Consider the following 19,302-nt stretch of genomic DNA (forward strand, 5'->3'; position numbering starts at 1 on the left):
TGCCCCGCAGCATGTGGGATCTTAATTCCCCGACCAGGGATCGAACTCGTGTCCCCTGCATTGGAAGATGGATTCTTTACCACTGGACCACCAGGGAAGTCCCCATTTCTGGTAACTTTTTAATAATGTAAGTTTATCTAGTCGGTAATTAAAATGTCCAGAACCATGTATAATAGAGCTTTAATTTTCTTTTAAAGTTCTCCTCTCTTCCAGTTTAGACTACTGCAACTTAACAGTCAGGGAAGGAGGACATGAACAGCTTATTTTCTCTCTTGTGGCCCTACTGCTTTTGTTCCAACTTTTCCAACTTGCTAGTATTGGACCTCTTATGGATTATAGTTCTGAGAAGGGAGGAGAGGGAAAGGGAAAGAGAAAGTTCTTACTGATTACCACTGTTGCATTTTCTCACATCATTGCTTCCTGGATGTGACAGATTTTTGAAGATGACTCTTTCATGGGAGTACTTGGTGAGTTCCTTGGTGATCATCATCACTGGAGATCACTCATCTGCAGATGTCTTCTGCATGTTTTTTTCTTTTTGGCCACACCCCACGGCTTGTGGGATCTCAGTTCCCCGACCAGGGATGGAACCCGGCCCCCCTTGGCAGTGAGAGTGCAGAGTCCTAGCCACTGGGCAGCCAGGGAATTCCCTGCAGATTTCTTCATCATGGCAGATACATTTCTATTCCAACTGGTTGTTTGCATGTGTGATACCCCCAGCTTCTCTCTGCTGAGATGTGTTTGCATATTTAGGCAGTTCTCCTGGACAGAATACATGACAGCCCTATGTCGTCTCTCCTGGGTATATATGTATGTGTGGTCCTCATCTAGTCTATAGGAAACACTTGAGCCTTCTTTGTCCAGATAAACTCTGAGGCTGAAGGCCTATCCCAACGCAGCAGCAGCTATTTCTTTGTTTCTGCCATTAGAGCAGCCAGCCAATCAGTCAGGTATGGTTTTTTTTCAGGTATGGAATCAGACCCTTGTCTACTGGGCCTCCAAACTGGAGACTCGTGTTAAGTTCTTGGAGTGGAGGAAGGGTAGAAGCACTCTCAAAATCCTCTTCTCCTTGACTATCTCATACCCTCAGAGTGAGCTAAAAGATTAAAGAGTTAATTTCTTTGTAAATCCTAGTCTAGCACTTCTCTTTGGAATTTGGTATCCATTGTTAGGGTTGCCAGATTTAGCAAATAAAAAGGTAGGACACCCAGTTAAATTTTAATTTCAGATAAACAGCAAGTGATTTAGTATAAGTATGGCCCATGTAATTGTAAAAAATTATTTATTATTTATCTGAAGTTCAAATTTGACTAGGCACCCTGTATTTAATCTGGCAACCCTTCTATTGGGCTTTGCCAAAACTTCCATTTTTACATGATATTAGATACAAAATATGTATTAGGAGTTTCTGAGTTATAGAGTTAGATGTTTGAAAACTTTCAGAGTAGGATATGCTGAAAACAGTGAAAAACTTTAATAAGACATTATAGGAAATAGAAGAATTGAAGACTTGGATTCTTTTCTATTTTTCACTAAACCTACTTTTAAGACATCTTTAATTAGAAATAATGGGCACTACATGATCCGTTACTATTTGCCATCCTCCCCCTCTTTTTTTCCTCCTTAGAATCTCTTCAAGGTCTTTCTCCCTCAAAGAGGATTATATATTTTTTTACTTTGTGGCAATTATAGTCCAAACCAAGAGACTTTTTTCCCTCTGGGTTTGGTTATTTCTACCATCTTTTGGATCTCAGTTTAAATAATCACTCTTTCTTTTTTTTTCTCAACTTTTTTTTTTTGGCCATGCCGCAGGGCATGTGGGATCCTAGTTCCCTGACCAGGGATGGAACACCCACCTCCTGCATTAGAAGCACAGAGTCTTAACCACTGGATCAAAGGGAAGTTCCCAATCACTCTTTCCGAGCTGTCTTCTCTGACTCCTGTGTTCTCCCATAGCGTCTTATAATTAATACTATCTTAGCACTTACCATTCTGTATTGTAATTGCCTTATTACTTACCTCCCCTGATTTTAGACAATATGTTTTTTAAAATGTATTTATTTTTGGCTTCGTTGGGTCTTCGTTGCTGCACACCTGCTTTCTCCAGTTGTGGTGAGCGGGGGTTACTCTTTGACGGGGTGTGCAGGCTTCTCATTGTGGTGGCTTCTCTGGCTTAGGAGCATGGGCTCTAGGTACGCAGGCTTCAGTAGTTGTGGCACACGGGCACACTAGTTGTGGCTCACGGGCTCTAGAGCGCAGACTCAGTAGTTGTGGCCCATGGGCTTAGTTGCTCCATGGTATGTGGGATCTTCCTGGACCAGGGCTCAAACCCGTGACCCCTGCATTGGCAGACAGATTCTTCACCACTGTGCCACCAGGGAAGCCCCTAGACAATATGTTTTAAGGAGATTAACTGCCTGTTGTGTTCAACTGCCTCTATTTTTGCTCTGCCTGCTTTCCTTTCAAAAATATTTACTACTTCCTATGTGCCAGGTACTATAATGAGGCACTGAGATATAATATGTGGAAAGGGTTCAAGAGACCATGGATGCCAGGCAGAAGGAACACTACGTGCAAAAATCCAGGGCCGATAACATATTTCTTCTTTTACTTTATCTCATAAAAAAATTTTTTTTAAATTAAAATATAGGAACTTCCCTGGTGGTCCAGTGGTTAAGATTCCGCCTTCCAATGCAGGGGACGTGGGTTCCATCCCTGGTCGGGGAACTAAGATCCCACATGCCTTGGGGCAACTAAGCCCACATGCTCTGGAGCCCGCGTGCCACAACTAGAGAGAGGGCCGTGCACCACAACGAAGATCCTATGTGCCGCAACTAAGACCCAAGGCAGTCAAATAAATAAATGATTTTTTTAAATTAAAAATATAGAAAAACAAAAACCTCCCTACTCTCCAGTACCCTTTCTTCCTGTTTCCAACAGAGATGACTAGAACTAAAATTTCTCTTCCTGCCTTGATGTGTCATGTGATGCTTGGAGCTATTGTCATCTTTGGCAACCCTGAGGTGATAACCACAGGACAAAAAGACAATACACCAAGAATTACAGAGGAGGAGGATAAATGAAACCCTATCTTTGATAACATTAAGTTGCTGGAACAACCCTGAGTACACCTGCCTCTGGCCTTTTTGTTAAGTGAGCAATAAATGACTTTTTTAGTTTCAACCATCCTTAGGGATTCTGTTACTTTTTTTTAAACATCTTTATTGGAGTATAATTGCTTTACAACGGTGTGTTAGTTTCTGCTGTATAACAAAGTGAATCAGCTATACATATACATATGTTCCCATATCTCCTCCCTCTTGCGTCTCCCTCCCTCCCACCCTCCCTATCCCACCCCTCTAGGTGGTCACAAAGCACGAGCTGATCTCCCTGTGCTATGCGGCTACTTCCCACTAGCTATTTTACATTTGGTAGTGTATATATGTCCATGCCGCTCTCTTACTTCGTCCCAGCTTACCCTTCCCGATTCCCATGCCCTCAAGTCCATTCTCTACATCTGCGTCTCTATTCCTGTCCTGCCCCTAGGTTCTTCAGAACCTTTTTTTTTTTTTTTGAGATTCCATATATATGTGTTAGCATATGGTATTTGTTTTTCTCTTTCTGACTTACTTCACTCTGTATGACAGACTCTAGGTCCATCCACCTCACTACAAATAACTAAATTTCCTTTCTTTTTATGGCTGAGTAATATTCCACTGTATATATGTGCCACATCTTCTTTATCCATTCATCTGTTGGTGGACATTTAGATTGCTTCCATGTCCTGACTATTGCAAACAGAGCTGCAGTGAACATTGTGGTACATGACTCTTTTTGAATTATGATTTTCTCAGGGTATATGCCCAGTAATGGGACTGCTGGGTTGCATGGTAGTTTTGATTTTAGTTTTTTAAGGAACCTCCATAGTGTTCTGCATAGTGGCTGTATCAGTTTACATTCCCACAAACAGTGCAAGAGGGTAGGGATTCTGTTGCTTGCAGCACAAAATGTTACTGACTTAATCAGTTTATACTTTTTCCCCCTGAGGAAAGTTTTCCTAATCTTCCCTATTGCCCTTATGTGCCATTTCCCCAAACTCCTATAATATCCTAAGATTATTACTCTATCATTGTATTTACCACATGTATTATAATGATCTGTTTATGCATCTGTCTCTTTGTATCCCAGGAGATCTGACATTTTGACCCATTAGAGATATCCAAAAAAGTTCAATGTTGAATGAATGAATAAATCTATGTTTCTTTCCCCAAAGGGGTAATAATCAAAGTAGAGGGTGATAAAATACTGAGGAATTACAAAAGACAGCAACTCTCAAAAGAACAGTTTTCATTTTTAAAAAATATTTTCAAAAATATTTATTTATTTATTGGCTGCATGTACAGCTTGTGGGATTTTAGTTCCCTGACCAGGGATTGAACCTGGGCCCCAGCAGTGAAAGTGCTGAGTCCTAACCACTGGGAATTCCCAAAAGAACAGTTTCAACAGGACTCTCTTAGGGCAGAGGAAGCTTTGGAAACTGCAGGCTATCTGGTGCAATTTTTATTGAGGGAAGTACTATTACCTGTTAAGTAATAGTAATAACAATAACACTTCACAGTTGTGTGGTGCTTTTCACAAACAGTGAATCTAATATCAAATTTAAACCTCACAGCCATCCTGATGAGGTAAAGAGAGCAAGCATTTTAAAGACTAGGAAGCTGAAGCAGAACCAGAATTTCAAACAAGTTCTACATGCCACACTAAAGATACCTGAAATTTACCTTAAGCTAAATGGTTTAAATATTTCTCTCTCACTGAGATAAAGACCATCTGATGTGAAAATTCTTACTTACCATACAGTAGACAAAGGTTAGTGTCACTCAGAATGACTGGATTTTCTGTTTCTGTCATTCACCTTATGGCCCTGCCACTTTCTGTGTGTCACACATAAGCAAACACGTACACGTGCCTTTCTGTCTTTCACTATTCAAATCTTTGTTTAAAAGATGGGTAGAGAAAGCTGGCATATAGTGTGATATGTCATTCATTCTTTTTTTTAAAAAAATTTATTTATTTATTTATTTGGCTGCACCAAGTCTTAGTTGTGGCAGGCGGGCTCCTTAGTTGCAGCTTGCCAACTCCTTTGTTGTGGCATGAGAACTCTTAGTTGTGGCATGCATGTGGGATCTAGTTCCCTGACCAGGTATTGAAGCCGGGCCCCCTGCATTGGGAGTGTGGAGTCTTAACCACTGTGCCACCAGGGAAGTCCCTAGTGTGCTATGTCATAATTCTTTATTTTTTCTAAGGGCTGGTCCTAGCAGGGGGCTTGCACACTTGAAAATAAGGAAATGGTTCAGATGTTTGCCTTGGCTTATTAGAGCATTTTCCCTAAAGGGGGAAAAACTACTTAGGACATAAATCAGAAATTAGAAAGTTGTCTGGCAAATACAGAATCAGGGCAGAAGCAGCTGTTTACGTGATATCAATGGTTGTGACATAAGATTATGATGTGGATTCATCTCCACCATAAGAACGTACCTGACCAACAACCTGGACAGTTATGCTGGCTACGCAGCATGCTGCTTTTCCAGAGACTCTTCTGTGACCCCATGCTTCTTGTTTCCATGCTGACCATCTGCCATTCCACTTAAAGTCTTTTTCCTAAAGTTTTTCTTTTTAAACAGGGAATTGCTTTTTTCCAAGTATAATTTGATATATTTTTACAAAAATATTTCAAAAATATATAAAGTATAAGAAAGTATAACAAAGAAAATTTAAAAATTACTTTGGACCCCTACCATTCAGGGATAATACTGCTGCTAACATTTTGGCATATAACTTTTGTTTGAAAGGAAAGTTGTATTATTTTATTAAGATATAAAACAATATTATATCTTCCTGGTGGTCCAGTGGTAAAGAATCTACCTTCCAATGCAGGGGATGAGGGTTTGATCCCTGGTCAGGGAACTAAGATCCCACATGCTGCAGGGCAACTAAGCCCGTGCGCCATAACTACTGAGCTCGAGTGCCTCAACCAGAAAGCCCGTGCACGAGCCACAGACTACAGAGCTCACTACAGAGAGAAAAAGGCCCGCACGCCACAACTAGAGAGAAGCCTGCAAGCTGCAATGAAGAGCCCGTGTGCTGCAACGAAGACCCGAAACAGCCAAATAAATAATTTTTTTTAAGTATTTTTTTTACATACGGGGTTAGGAGCTGTTCGTAAATCACAATCTTTAGTTAGCAGCACATGGACTCTAAGGAAAATGAAGCAAAAGAGCAGACTAAGAAGAAAATATAAGTAACAATGGCATTTTTATTAGGTTCATTAAATGCAAGTGGTATCATACTTACCATCCATTAGAGTAATACCTATTATAGTCATCAAATCTGAATTTATAAAAATAAAAATCTGATGAACACCTACTATGAGCTAATCCTAAAAAACAAAAGCAAGACCTAGTTTAACCCAAACTTTGATATACGAATGACTGAAGAGAACTTTATTCCAGGTAATGATTTCTGTTTTGGGTTTTGTTTGTTTTTATTTTTGTTTCTGTTTTCCAGGTAATTATTTCTAACCACACTATGGGATGGTTAAGATTTATGATTCCAACTAAATACTGATTATTAAACAGGGTTCACATTAAAAATTAAATTATAGCATGCCTCAAGAATGTTAAGTAGGGCTTTCCTGGTGGTTCTGTGGTTAAGAATCTGCCTGTCAGTTCAGGGGACACGGGTTCGAGTCCTGGTCCGGGAGGATCCCACATGCCACAGAGCAGCTAAGCCCGTGCACCACAACTACTGAGCCTGTGCTCTAGAGCCCATGAACCATAACTACTGAGCACACATGCCACAACTACTGAAGCCTGCAGGCATAGAGCCCGTGCTCTGCAACAACAGAAGCCACCGCAATGGGAGTCCTGCGCACTGCAGCAAAGAATAGCCCCCGCTCGCCACAGCTACAGAAAAGTCCACATGCAGCAACAAAAGACGCAACGCAGCCAAAAATAAAATAAATAAAATTAAAAAAAAAAGAATGTTAAGTAAACCAGCCCATCATTAACTAACTAACTGACTCCTAGAAGAATATTTACTGAGGGCCTATTACTGCCAGGTACTAGGCAGAGGCCAGGGATGTTAAGATAAATGAGACAGTTTCTATACTTTTATATTCAAATGGAAGCTACAGAGAAGTAAATCAACAATTCCAATATGGTGTGAATAAGTGGTAAGAGATGGTGAAAGTACTAAATGTTTTGGAATTACAAAGAAGTACTCAATCCACACAAAGATAAAGTGCCAGAGAAGTTTTCCTAAAGTTATGGACAATTAAGCAAAGATTTAATAGCAAGAGGAAGATGGATGAAAAGGGGAGGAGGGCTGGCTGTGCTGGAGAGAGGGAATGGCAAAGGCTTGCAGGTCTTTTGGGGAAAATTGGTCAGCCTGGTCGGACCACTGTGTACAAACTGGAAGTGGCAAGATTAGAGAGGTAAGTAGGGTCAGAGAAACCATGAAGGTGTTTGTAATCCATATTAGGTTCCCTGGACTTTATCTAGAGGGCTACAGAATATTTTAAAGATATTTATTATCAATATTTCAGACAGCAAAAAGCACAGTAATATTCAAAAATCTGCAAATGCAACACTAAGCTTAAGAAATAAAACATGCGGGGACTTTCCCGGTGGTCCAATGGTTAAGGTTCTGAACTTCCACTGCTGGGGGTGCAGGTTCGATCCCTGATTGGGGAACTAAGATCCCACATGCCGTGAGACGTGGCCTAAATAAATAAATAAAATTTAAAAGAAAAAAAACATGCTCTTTAAAAAAGAAAGGAGGGGCTTCCCTGGTGGCGCAGTGGTTGAGAGTCCGCCTGCCGATGCAGGGGACACGGGTTTGTGCCCCGGTCTTGGGAGGATCCCGCATGCCGCCGAGCAGCTAGGCCCGTGAGCCATGGCCGCTGAGCCTGTGCGTCCGGAACCTGTGCTCCGCAGCAGGAGAGGCCACAACCGTGAGAGGCCCACGTACCGCAAAAAAAAAAAAGAAAGAAAGAAAAAGAAAGGAAAGGACTTGCCTGGTGGTGCAGTGGTTAGGAATCTGCCTGCCAATGCAGGGGACACAGGTTCGAGCCCTGGTCCAAGAGGATCCCACATGCCCTGGAGCAAGTAAGTCTGCGCGCCACAATACTGAAGCCCGTGCACCTAGAGCCTGTGCTCCGCAACAAGAGAAGCCACTGCAGCAAGAAGCCCACGCACCGCAATGCAGGGTAGCCCCCGCACGCCACACCTAGAGAAACCCTGTGTGCAGCAACACAGACCCAACGCAGCCAAAAATAAATAACTTAAATAATTGTTTTTAAAAAAGAAAGGAAAAACCCAAAAAGCAAAAATTAAAAATACATAATACAAACACACATAAGAGTGAATTCCTCTGTGTACCCCGAACCAATGACATTTTTCTCCTTCTTGCTCCATAGAAACCACTATACTGAATTTGCTCTTAATATTTCTACACATTTGGCTTTATACTTAACTATATATGTAACTCTAAACAACATAAACACATGGTTGAGGGATGAGCAAGATGCCCACTTAAATCTGTTGATTTTCTCTATTGATTTCTGCTCTAATTTTTATTACTTCTTTTCTTCTGCTTACTTTGGATTTAGTTTGCTCCTCTTTTTTTAGTTTCCCAAGGTGGAAGCTTAGATTATTGATTTAAGATTTTTTTCTTTCCTAACATGTGCATTCAATGCTATAAATTTCCCTCTAAGCACACCGCTTTTGCTGCAACCCACAAATTTTGATAAGTGTGCATTTTCATTTTCATTTAGTTCAAAATATTTAAAAATTTCTCTTGAGAGTTCTTCTTTGAAGAAAATTCACATTATCCAATGTTCCTGCATGTTATCTACTTTTTCATCAAAGTCCTTAGCATATTAATCACGGTTAATTATGATTATAATTATCATAATTACAACATCACTACCATATCTGACTCTGGTTCTGATGCATGTTCAGCCTCTTCAAACTGTATTTTTTGCCTTTTAGTGTGCCTTGTAATTTTTTAATTAAAATCCAGACATGATATACTAGGTGAAAGAAACTCTGGCAAATAGGCCTTTAGTGGTGTGGTGAAGTATGGGAGAAGGGGAAACATTTTATAGTTCTACGATTAGGTCTCAGTCTTTTGGAGAGCCTATGCCTCTGGACTATGAACTTTACCAGTGTTTCTCAGTACCTATGACTCCCACTCCACCTTAGATGGGACAGGATGGCTAGAGCTGACTGGAGTTGAGTATTTCCCTTCCTCCAAGTAGGTTAGGCCCTGATAAAACCCCAGCATGTTAGACTCTGGTAAAATAGTTTCTCCTGAGGGCAGATTTGTTAAGAAGAACAGAATGCTCTGCTGTATTTCAGAATGGTTACTTTCCCCCTTCCTCTGGGGTAAACATGAGGGGATTTTTCTCCAATCTTCACTGTCAGGACCTAGTAGAGTTTCTGAAGGTCCCTTTGACTAGGTCCCCTGGAGTTTTTAACTCTCAGACTTGTTTATACTGAGCCTCCAGCAATTCATCAATTACAGTTTAGGTTTTTTTACCAGGCACTGGTTCCTGCAGAAGTTTCTGCTCATGAGTTTCTGTTCTAGTTAAGTCGTAATTCTCTATATCATCTGTCTGTCTCTCCAGTTTCGGGGGCAATGGTTTGCCCTGTGACCTCACTTCTCCAAAGAATCAAAGAAGAGTCGTTGATTTTTCACTTTGCTCAACTTTTTTTTTTTTTTTTTTTTTTGCTCAACTTTTTACTTGCTGTTAAGATTGAGAAGAAACTTTTTGCATATACTTTTCAAAAAATTTCTGTGCACTTACTGTTTGGTTGCGAAAATGGGCTCATTTCAGACATGTCTTTTAACCTACTTTGTTTCACTTAACAGTAAATCTTTGAAATTTTTCTATGTTAATATAGACTTATGTCATCATCTTTATTGTTTGCATGATATTTCTTATAAAGGTCTATCATAATTTATTGAACGGTTCTCCTACTGATAGAAATCTGGATCTTTTTCAACATTGCAAATGATGCTGCAGCAAATATCCTTGCACAAGTTTGCATATTTATATGATGATTTCACTTTGAAAATTCCATTCGAATAATTTTTTCCAATTACAAAAGTAATGAATGTTCATCATAAAAAAATTTGGAAAATACAGGCAAGTCCATGCCCAGAAATAACAACCATTGTCAATATTTAGGCTGTGTTCTAACTTTAGGTGTAAGAATACTGTCTAATAAGTATAAACTATTGCCAGGCCCTGCTCTTCCTGATTTTGGTCCTGGGAGACATTCTGCCTTGTGAAGGTGACTTTTATAAATATGGATTACAGACTGATTTTACTAGTTTGACTTTGTGAGTTCTGGTGGCACTCTTAATTTCCCTGTGAATCATCTGTTTTCCCATAAATGTGTTCAAGAGTAATTTGTAATAAGATTAATTTTCTCGTCTTGTTTCCAGGTTTAAGAAGATTCCCAAGTGACTGTAAAATTAAACACAAGCATGTGGAAAGTAAATTTCAATGTTTCAGTAAAATGCCTATTTTGCTTTCTTTCATGTATATACATTGCTTTGTCCAACCTATATTTTTATATTTTGCCTGTAGTTCTTCAGGTTAAACATCTTCATTTCCAGACTACTACCATAACCACTCTAAATTACTTGAAACACAAAGCTTCAACAAACACTGAGGTAGGCTATCACAAAATGATCCCTAATATGATGGCGAAGTGGCACAGTCTACCTCCCCCACCCAACTCAAGCCCAAAGATGCCTCAGAAATAAGAAATGAATGGGCAAAAAGAAAAAAAAAGAAAGAAAATGAAACCAGCAGAAACCCCTGGAGGGTCAGAAGATGGTTATGGTTTGATAAAGAAGGGAAATAGTAGCCCTAGACAAAGGAGGGCCCGGCTTCCAACATGGAGATTTGGGGAGAAATTTTGAGTTGGGCTCTTTTCTATCCACTGCATTTCTAGAGTAGATCACTGCCTTCCCCATCATCCCTCTACATACCAAAAAGCAAGTTCATAGGGTTACACTACTGGGATGTAAGGTAAAAAAAACCAGCAACTGCTGGCTCAGCCAACAAACACCTGAGGGTTTCCTCCTACCTTTCCTCATAGGCTTTCTTTTCACCCAGGAGGCTAGACAAATACATTCTTAGAAAAGAACAAAGCCTAAGGGGACTTCCCTGGTGGTGCAGTGGTTAAGAATCCTCCTGCCAACGCAAGGGACACGGGTTCAATCCCTGGTCCGGGAAGATCCCACATGCCTCGGAGCAACTAAGCCCATGCGCCACAACTATTGAGCCTGTGCTCTAGAGCCTGCATGCCACAACTACTGAGCCTGTATGCCACAACTACTGAAGCCCGTGCGCCTACAGCCCGCGCTCCGCAACAAGAGAAGTCACCACAATGAGAAGCCCGCGCACCGCAACGGAGAGTAGCCCCCACTCGCTGCAACTAGAGAAAGCCCTCGCACAGCAACAATGACCCAAAGCAGCCAAAAATAAATAAATAAAAGAACAAAGCCTAGGGTACAGAGACCTTCACTAAGGGGCAAAGCCCTCTGACGAGAGCGATAGATATAAAAATATTTAAAGTTGGACCCTCCCACTCACCAGGAGTTGTACAAGCTAAAGGCAGGTCTTGACTCCTCCCACCCCTTTCTCCTTCCATTACTCACCAAGATAACTGATACTTGTAAAGGAAAATGACCTCACAGGGAAAAATAACTAGACAATTAGGAAGACAATAAATTGAATAACCTACTCTAGATGACAAGAATTAATAGAATACAGGCCAAATAAATGTTCCCAAAGAGGATATTGTTACTGAAGCAGAAACAAACAATTATGAAGAACCAAGCAGGATTACTGAATATTCAATACACAATTGAAATAAACTCACTAGATGATATAAACAGCAAAATGAACATAACCCAAGATCAGGTCAAGAAACTTTTCCAGAAGACATTGAGAATGAGTAAGAGATGAAAAAATATACAAATTAATGAAGCTAGACATAGAAAAGACATAATACGAGTCCCAGCAGGAGAGAAAAAGTTAATGAAGGGAAGATGATATATGAAAAAAACAAGTGAGAACCTCCAAAGAAAGACTGATATTGGAAGGGTATATGGGGATATAGAAAAGAGGGTTGATATAGAAAACATGAATACTTAGTGATATTTTAATGAAATTTAAGAACTCCAAAGGCAAAGAGAACATTCTAAGAAAAGCAGCTCACCCACAAAGAGAATGAATCAGAATGTCAGACTTCTCAGGAGCAACATTAGAGACAGGAAAATAATAAATATTTTTATAATATTGAAAACAGAACTTTGAATCTAAGCTATATTCAGCTAAGCTATTGCTTAAATGTAACGGTACAACAAATATAGTCTCAGACCTTCAAGGTCTCAGCAGTATCATTAAGATCCTCTTTGAAAATACTCTTGAAGGAAGTGATCTATCAAATGAAACTTTTAGGAAATGCTACAAAATATAAGATAGTAAAAATGAGAAAATAATTTTGTAAAGCTCGTTGGTGTCTAAAAGCATTGTAAATATAAATACACTACACACACACAAACACACAAACACCACAGATATAACAAAGTGCAATATCCAGAGGTAGGCAAGAGTGTGTATGTTAAAGTATTTGTCCCACTATGGAGGAAGATACAGATAGGTGTTGATAAGCTTCATAAGTTGGGAAAGATAAATACAAGTAAGAGTCTTAACAAGTTAAAGATAACCAGTGGAAGAACAAATATAAAATGCATACTTTTCAAACCCATAGAAAAAACTAATATAAGTAAATAAGCCAAAAAAATGAAAGAAAATTTAATCTAAGAAGAAATAAAATGTTCAACATAAAAGGAATTTAATAAATTAGTTAAATTTACCAAGAAAAGGTAGAATTCTCAGATTTAATTTAAAAACAAGATCTAGCAATATAATGTCTACAAGAGACACACTTAAAAGAAGGACAGGACAAAAAGAATCTAAAAAAGAGTGGATGTATGTATATGTATAACTGATTCACTTTTCTGTACAGCAGAAACTATCCCAACATTGTAAATTGACTATACTCCAAAAAAAATTTTTTAAAAGGACAGGACAAAGTTAAAACAAAGAGATAGAAAAAGACAAATATGAACCCCCCCCAAAAGCCAAGCAGACATCTAATAACAGGCAAAAATAGAATTCAAGGCAAGAAGCATCATTAGGGGCAAAGGGAGACAGTAGATCAAAAACGTGTAATACAGAGATAATATCATACATCTATATTGTTAATATAGATGCTTATAACAATATATCCTCAAAACACGCAAAGTAATAACTGACCCCTTGCTCTCCCCTGATAATACTGCCTCACTTGCAGCCCTCTCAAAGGATGTCTATTTTAACTTTCACATCCCCCTTTTCGCTTGGCCTGGAAATGAGGTAGGGATCTTCCTCATTCCTCAATGCTACTTCCAGATCATTCTCCCCTGCTCTCTAATGAGACTCAGCTTTAAATCTCCTGTCATGAGACTATATACCACCCATTGCTCTCTCTGTTGCAGTCATTTACCTCCTCCTTGCTCACTGTCACTTTTATCCAGTCCCTCTGTCATAATCCCTGGTAATTTCAATATTCACATAGCTCTTTCCAAACCTGGCCTCACAATGCTTTGATCTGTTCTCCTTCAGAGATTTAATCCTCTACCCATTAGTCATATCCTTGACCTTGTCAAGGATATGACTAATGGAAAAAAAAAAAAGGAAAACTGCAACCCTTCCATAGTTTTGGTTTCAAATAATTCATTCTCCAAACATCACCTCTTTATAGCTCTCTCCTTCTAGTACCCCAACTCCACAATCCTTTTGAACTCCACAGAGACCTTTCCTTCATTAATTCTACCACCTTCTTACTGTCTCTCACCCCTTCATGTCCTCACTTCCTTTGTAACCCAGCTAGAATTCCATAGTTATAATTATAATCAGTTTCTGGTATATGCTCTCAACTCGAACTCATTTGTTTTTCTCTTGCTCTGAAATACTCCTTGGCTGACCACAGCCCAGCTTAAATCCAGTTTTCTCTGCCTACTCCATAGCTGCACCCTGGAAGCTGAATGTAGCTTCAGGAAAACATTCAAACTTGCTGACTGGTCTTACTTTATATAATCATTAACCTCAAGTGGCCCATAATGCTGCCTGGCAAATATACTATGTTTCCCTAATCCATTCACTCTGACTTTCCTGGACAAAATTCTATATTTTCTCCTGTCTCTTCAGATCTCTGCAGCCTTCTCTTCCATCTTCTTTCTTGGCCAATGACCTAGCTCCCTACTGCACTGAGAAAATGTAAGCAATCGTTATTAATTCCACATTATTAACCACATCTCCCTAATTATCTGAATTTGTCCTTATATATTCTACTTTCTCTCTTGTTACCTGTGGATGAACTATATGACTCCTATTTAATGCCAGCCTCTCTACTTGCACACTAGATCTCTTCTATTCAAGGACATTGGTTCAGTAATTCTCCCATTTCTCTCAGCACCGACTTTTGCTTCTCTAACATGATGTTATTTTTCTTAACTTTTAACTTAAAAACAAACAAACAACTCTCTTAGATCCATCTCCTCTGCCAGTTACTGCCCCATTTCTCTCCTTCCTTTAGCAGCAAAACTCCTTTTAAAAACTGTGTAGGGTCTTCCCTGGTGGTGCAGTGGTTAAGAATCCGCCTGCCAATGCAGGGGACACAGGTTCGAGTCCTGGTCCAGAAGATCCCACATGCTGCAGAGCAACTAAGCCTGTGCACCACAACTACTAAGCCTGCACTCTAGAGCACGCAAGACACAACTACTGAGCCCATGTGCCACAACTACTGAAGCCCGTGTACCTAGAGCCCATACTCCGCAACAAAAGAAGCCACTGCAATGAGAAGCCCGCACACTGCAATGAAGAGTAGCCCCCGCTTGCCGCAACTAGAGACAGCCCGCATGCAGCAATGAAGACCCAACGCAGCCAAACTAACTAACTAAATTAATAAATAAATAAACCTGTGTAAACTCACTGTCTCAAATTACTCTCCTCTCTTGAACCCACTCTAATCAGGTCTTTGCCCCAACTCCATTATCAAACTTGCTCCTAGGGAGGTCACCAACAACCTCCAGATTGTTAAATCCAAAGGTCAATTTGCAGTCCTCCTCTTATTTGGCCTGTTAGCAACATTTGAAACTGCTAATCACTCTCTTCCTTTGAAATCATTTTTTCACGTGGTTCCAGGACATGATGCTCTCCTCGTTTGGCTCCTATCTTTCTGGCCACGTCCATCTTTTTGCTGGTTCCTCTTCATCTCCCTGACCTCAGAATGTTGGAGTGGTTCAGAGTTTACTCCTTGGACCTCTTTTCTTGTTTACACTTCCTTGATAGTCTCACTCAGTCTTATGGTTTTAAATACCATATATATGCTGATGACTCCAAATTTATATCTCAGCTTTTATTTTGCTTCTGAACTTTTCCCCTGAATTCTAGTCCTATATATCCAACTATCCACTTGATATCACCACATGGTTAAGCTCCTGATAGTCTGCCTACTCCTTATGCTTTGTCCCTGATACTTTTCACCTTGAATTTGTACCTTGAACCTTATATAAAACAGCTATTTGTTTTTACATTTGTATGTTTGGTGTTTCTGCTCATATTAGATTGAAATATCTACTTATACCTCTACTTTCAATTTGTCCATATTCTTTCATTTTAAGTGTGTCTCATAATAATATATTGCTAGACCTTAATTTTTAAATCCAGCCTGAGCTCCAATCTGAGTTTGTGCCTTCTTATTGATGGATTTAACTGATTAATATTTATTATAATTTCAGTTATGTTAGAACTTATTTTTGCCATTTTATTTATAAAGATGAGTAAGATAGACAACTGTCTAATGAGTTAATCAGCAAAAAAGATGTAAATACTCAAATTACATAATGAAATCAAGGGAACTAGCAACAGCTACAACAGAGATAGAAAAGCATATTATGGTTAATTATAGACTCATTCACTAAACTTAAGTGAAGTAGATGAGTTTTGGAAAATTATAAAATGCCAAAATTGGTAAAAGAAATTAAAAATATGAACAGACCAAATACCTACAAATAAATTGAAAAGTAATTAAGACCTTATCCCCAGAAAAAAGCCTCAGGCTTATATGGTTTTATAGTGAGTTTTACCAAGCCTTTAAGGAAACAATAATCTTTTTATCAATTAAATTGTTCCAGAAAATAGGAAAAGAGGGAAAAAAATTATTCCAAAATCAGATAGATAGTACAAGAAAAGAGAATCATAATCCAGGTCACTAATGAAAATAGATTTTAAAAAATAGATGCAAAGGGCTTCCCTGGTGGCGCAGTGGTTGAGAGTCTGCCTGCCGATGTAGGGGACACGGGTTCGTGCCCCGGTCCGGGAAGATCCCACGTGCCGGGGAGCGGCTGGTCCCGTGAGCCATGGCCGCTGAGCCTGCGCGTCCGGAGCCTGTGCTCCGCAACGGGAGAAGCCACAACAGTGAGAGGCCCGCGTACAGCAAAAAAAAAAAAAAAAAAAAAAATAGATGCAAATAAATATTATATGACCAAATTCAACCATCAAGATGTTCTTCCAGGAACACAAGAATGGCTTAGCATGAGAAAACTATCAATGTTATTGACCATATCTATGAATTAAAGGAGAAAAAAATCACATATTCATCCCCAAACTTGCAGAATAAAACATATAATAAAGTTAAACACTTATTTTAAAATTTCTGCAGAAAAACAAATATTATTTCTCTACACTAGCAATAACAAACCAGAAATGGCAAGCTACCATTCACAACAGCGCTAAAAATTATAAAATATTTAACAATTAATCCACAAATATGACATAATGCCTTTTCCCCAAAAAACTTGAAACTTTAATAAAGGATATAAAAGAAGATCGGAAAAAATAGATAAACTACATTCTTAGATAAAACAATTTAGCTTAGTAAAGACGTCAACTCTTCCCAAATTAATCAATTAGTTCAAATCTTTTTAAAAATGTAAGCTGGAACTTTTTAAAAACTTGACAAGCTCATTCTAAAATAGATATGGAGGGAATTCCCTAGTGGTCCAGTGTTTAGGATTCTGCACTCTCACTGCCAAGGGCCCGGTTTCAATCCCTAGTCAGGGAACTAAGATCCCACAAGCTGCGCAGCCAAAATAAAATGTATATGCAATAGTAGCCCATGAAAAGATGAGTCAGTTTTGAAAAAGAAAATTAAAAAGAGGATAATAATACAAACTATTAAGACCTAGCACGCTACAGAAATTTAAAGAACAACAGCAACAACAAGATAGAGACAAAAGAACAAATAAACAGGTGAAGGACCTTCAAGATGGTGGAAGAGTAAGACGTGGAGATCACCTTCCTCCCCACAAATACGTCAAAAATACATCTACATGTGGAATAGCTCCTACAGAACACCTACTGAACGCAGGCAGAAGACCTCAGACTTCCCAAAAGGCAAGAAACTCCCCATGTATCTGGGTAGGGCAAAAGAAAAAAGAAAAAACAGTGACAAAAGAATAGGGATGGGACCTGCACCTCTAGGAGAGAGCTGTGAAGGAGGAAAAGTTTCCACACACTAGGCAGCCCCTTCACTGGTGGAAGATTGTGGGGTGGGGGGTGCGTGGGAAGCTTCGGAGCCACAGAGGAGAGCTCAGCAACAGGGATGCAGAGGGAAAAGCAGAGAGATTCCCACACAGAGGATCGGGGCCAACCAGCACTCACCAGCCTGAGAGGCTTGTCTGCTCACCCACCGGGGTGGGTAGGGGCTGGGAGCTGAGGCTCCGACTTTGGAGGTCAGATCCCAGGGAGAGGACTGGGGTTGGCTGTGTGAACACAGCCTGAAGGGGGCTACACTGCCACAGCTAACTAGGAAGGAGTCGGGGAAAAAGTCTGAAACTGCCTAAGAGTCAAGAGACCATTGTTTCAGGGTGCGCGAGGAGAGGAGATTCAGAACACCAACTAAAGGAGCTTCAGAGATGGGCGCGAGCTGCGGCTACCAGTGCGGACACCAGAGACGGGCATGAAACGCTAAGGCTGCTACTGCAGCCACCAAGAATTCTGTGTGCAAGCACAGGTCACTATCCACACCTCCCCTTCTGGGAGGCTGTGTAGCCCGCCACTGCCAGGTTCCCGTGATCCAGGGACAACTTCCCCAGGAGAACACACAGCACACATCAGGCTGTTGCAACGTCACGCCGGCCTCTGCCACCACAGGCTTGCCCTGCATTCCATACCCCTCCCTCTCCCGGGCCTGAGTAAGCCAGAGCCCCCTAATCAGCCGCTCCTTTAACCCCCTCCTGTCTGGGTGAAGAACAGACGCCAGAGGGCGACCTACATGCAGAGGCAGGGCCAAATCCAAAGTTGAACCCCAGGAGCTGTACAAACAAAGAAGTGAAAGGGAAATTTCTCCGTGCAGCCTCAGGAGCAGTGAATTAAATCTGGAGAATCAACTTGATGTACCCTGCATCTGTGGAATACCTGAATAGACAAAGAATCATCCCAAAATTGAAGCGGTGGAATTTGGGAGCAACTGTAGATTTGGGGTTTGCTGTATGCAACAGACTAGTTATTGATTTTTATGTTTATCATAGTATAGTTTTTATCACTTGTTATCACTGGTGGATTTGTTTATTGGTTTGGTTGCTCTTCTTTTTTTTTTTACTTTAAAAAATTTTGTATTTTAATAATTTTTAAATTTTATTTTATAACTATTTATTTATTTATTTATTTATTTTCTCCCTTTTCTTCTGAACTGTGTGGCTGACAGGGTCTTGCTGCTCCAGCCAGGTGTCAGGCCTGAGCCTCTGAGGTGGGAGAGCCAATTTCAGGACACTGGACCACCAGAGACACCACAGCCCCACATAATATCAAGTGGAAAGAGCTCTCCCAGAGATCTCTGTCTCAACACTAAGACCCAGCTCCGCTCAATGACCAGCAAGTTCCAGTGCTGGACACCCCATGCCAAACAACTAGCAAGACAGGAACACAACCCCACACATTATCAGAGAGGCTGCCTAAAATCATAATAAGTTCACAGACACCCCAAAACACATCACAAGATGTGGTTCTGCCCACCAGAGAGACAAGATCCAGGCTCATCCCCCAGAACACAGGCACCAGTCCCCTCCACCAGGAAGCCTACACAACCCACTGAACCAACCTTACCCACT

At 40.2% G+C, this 19,302-nt stretch overlaps 1 protein-coding gene across 1 annotated transcript in view; it reads left to right on the plus strand.

The window, feature by feature from the left end:
* FAM186A (family with sequence similarity 186 member A) overlaps positions 1-10,537 on the plus strand; it is a 76,959-nt gene extending 66,422 nt beyond the window's left edge. The window contains 1 exon segment of the mRNA XM_065888174.1: positions 10,516-10,537. Coding sequence (XP_065744246.1) covers positions 10,516-10,537 — 22 coding nt within the window.
* Positions 10,538-19,302: the final 8,765 nt, after the last annotated feature.

This window comes from Phocoena phocoena, chromosome 11, assembly GCF_963924675.1.
Source record: "Phocoena phocoena chromosome 11, mPhoPho1.1, whole genome shotgun sequence".
In the NCBI taxonomy this organism is placed as follows: Eukaryota; Metazoa; Chordata; class Mammalia; order Artiodactyla; family Phocoenidae; genus Phocoena; species Phocoena phocoena.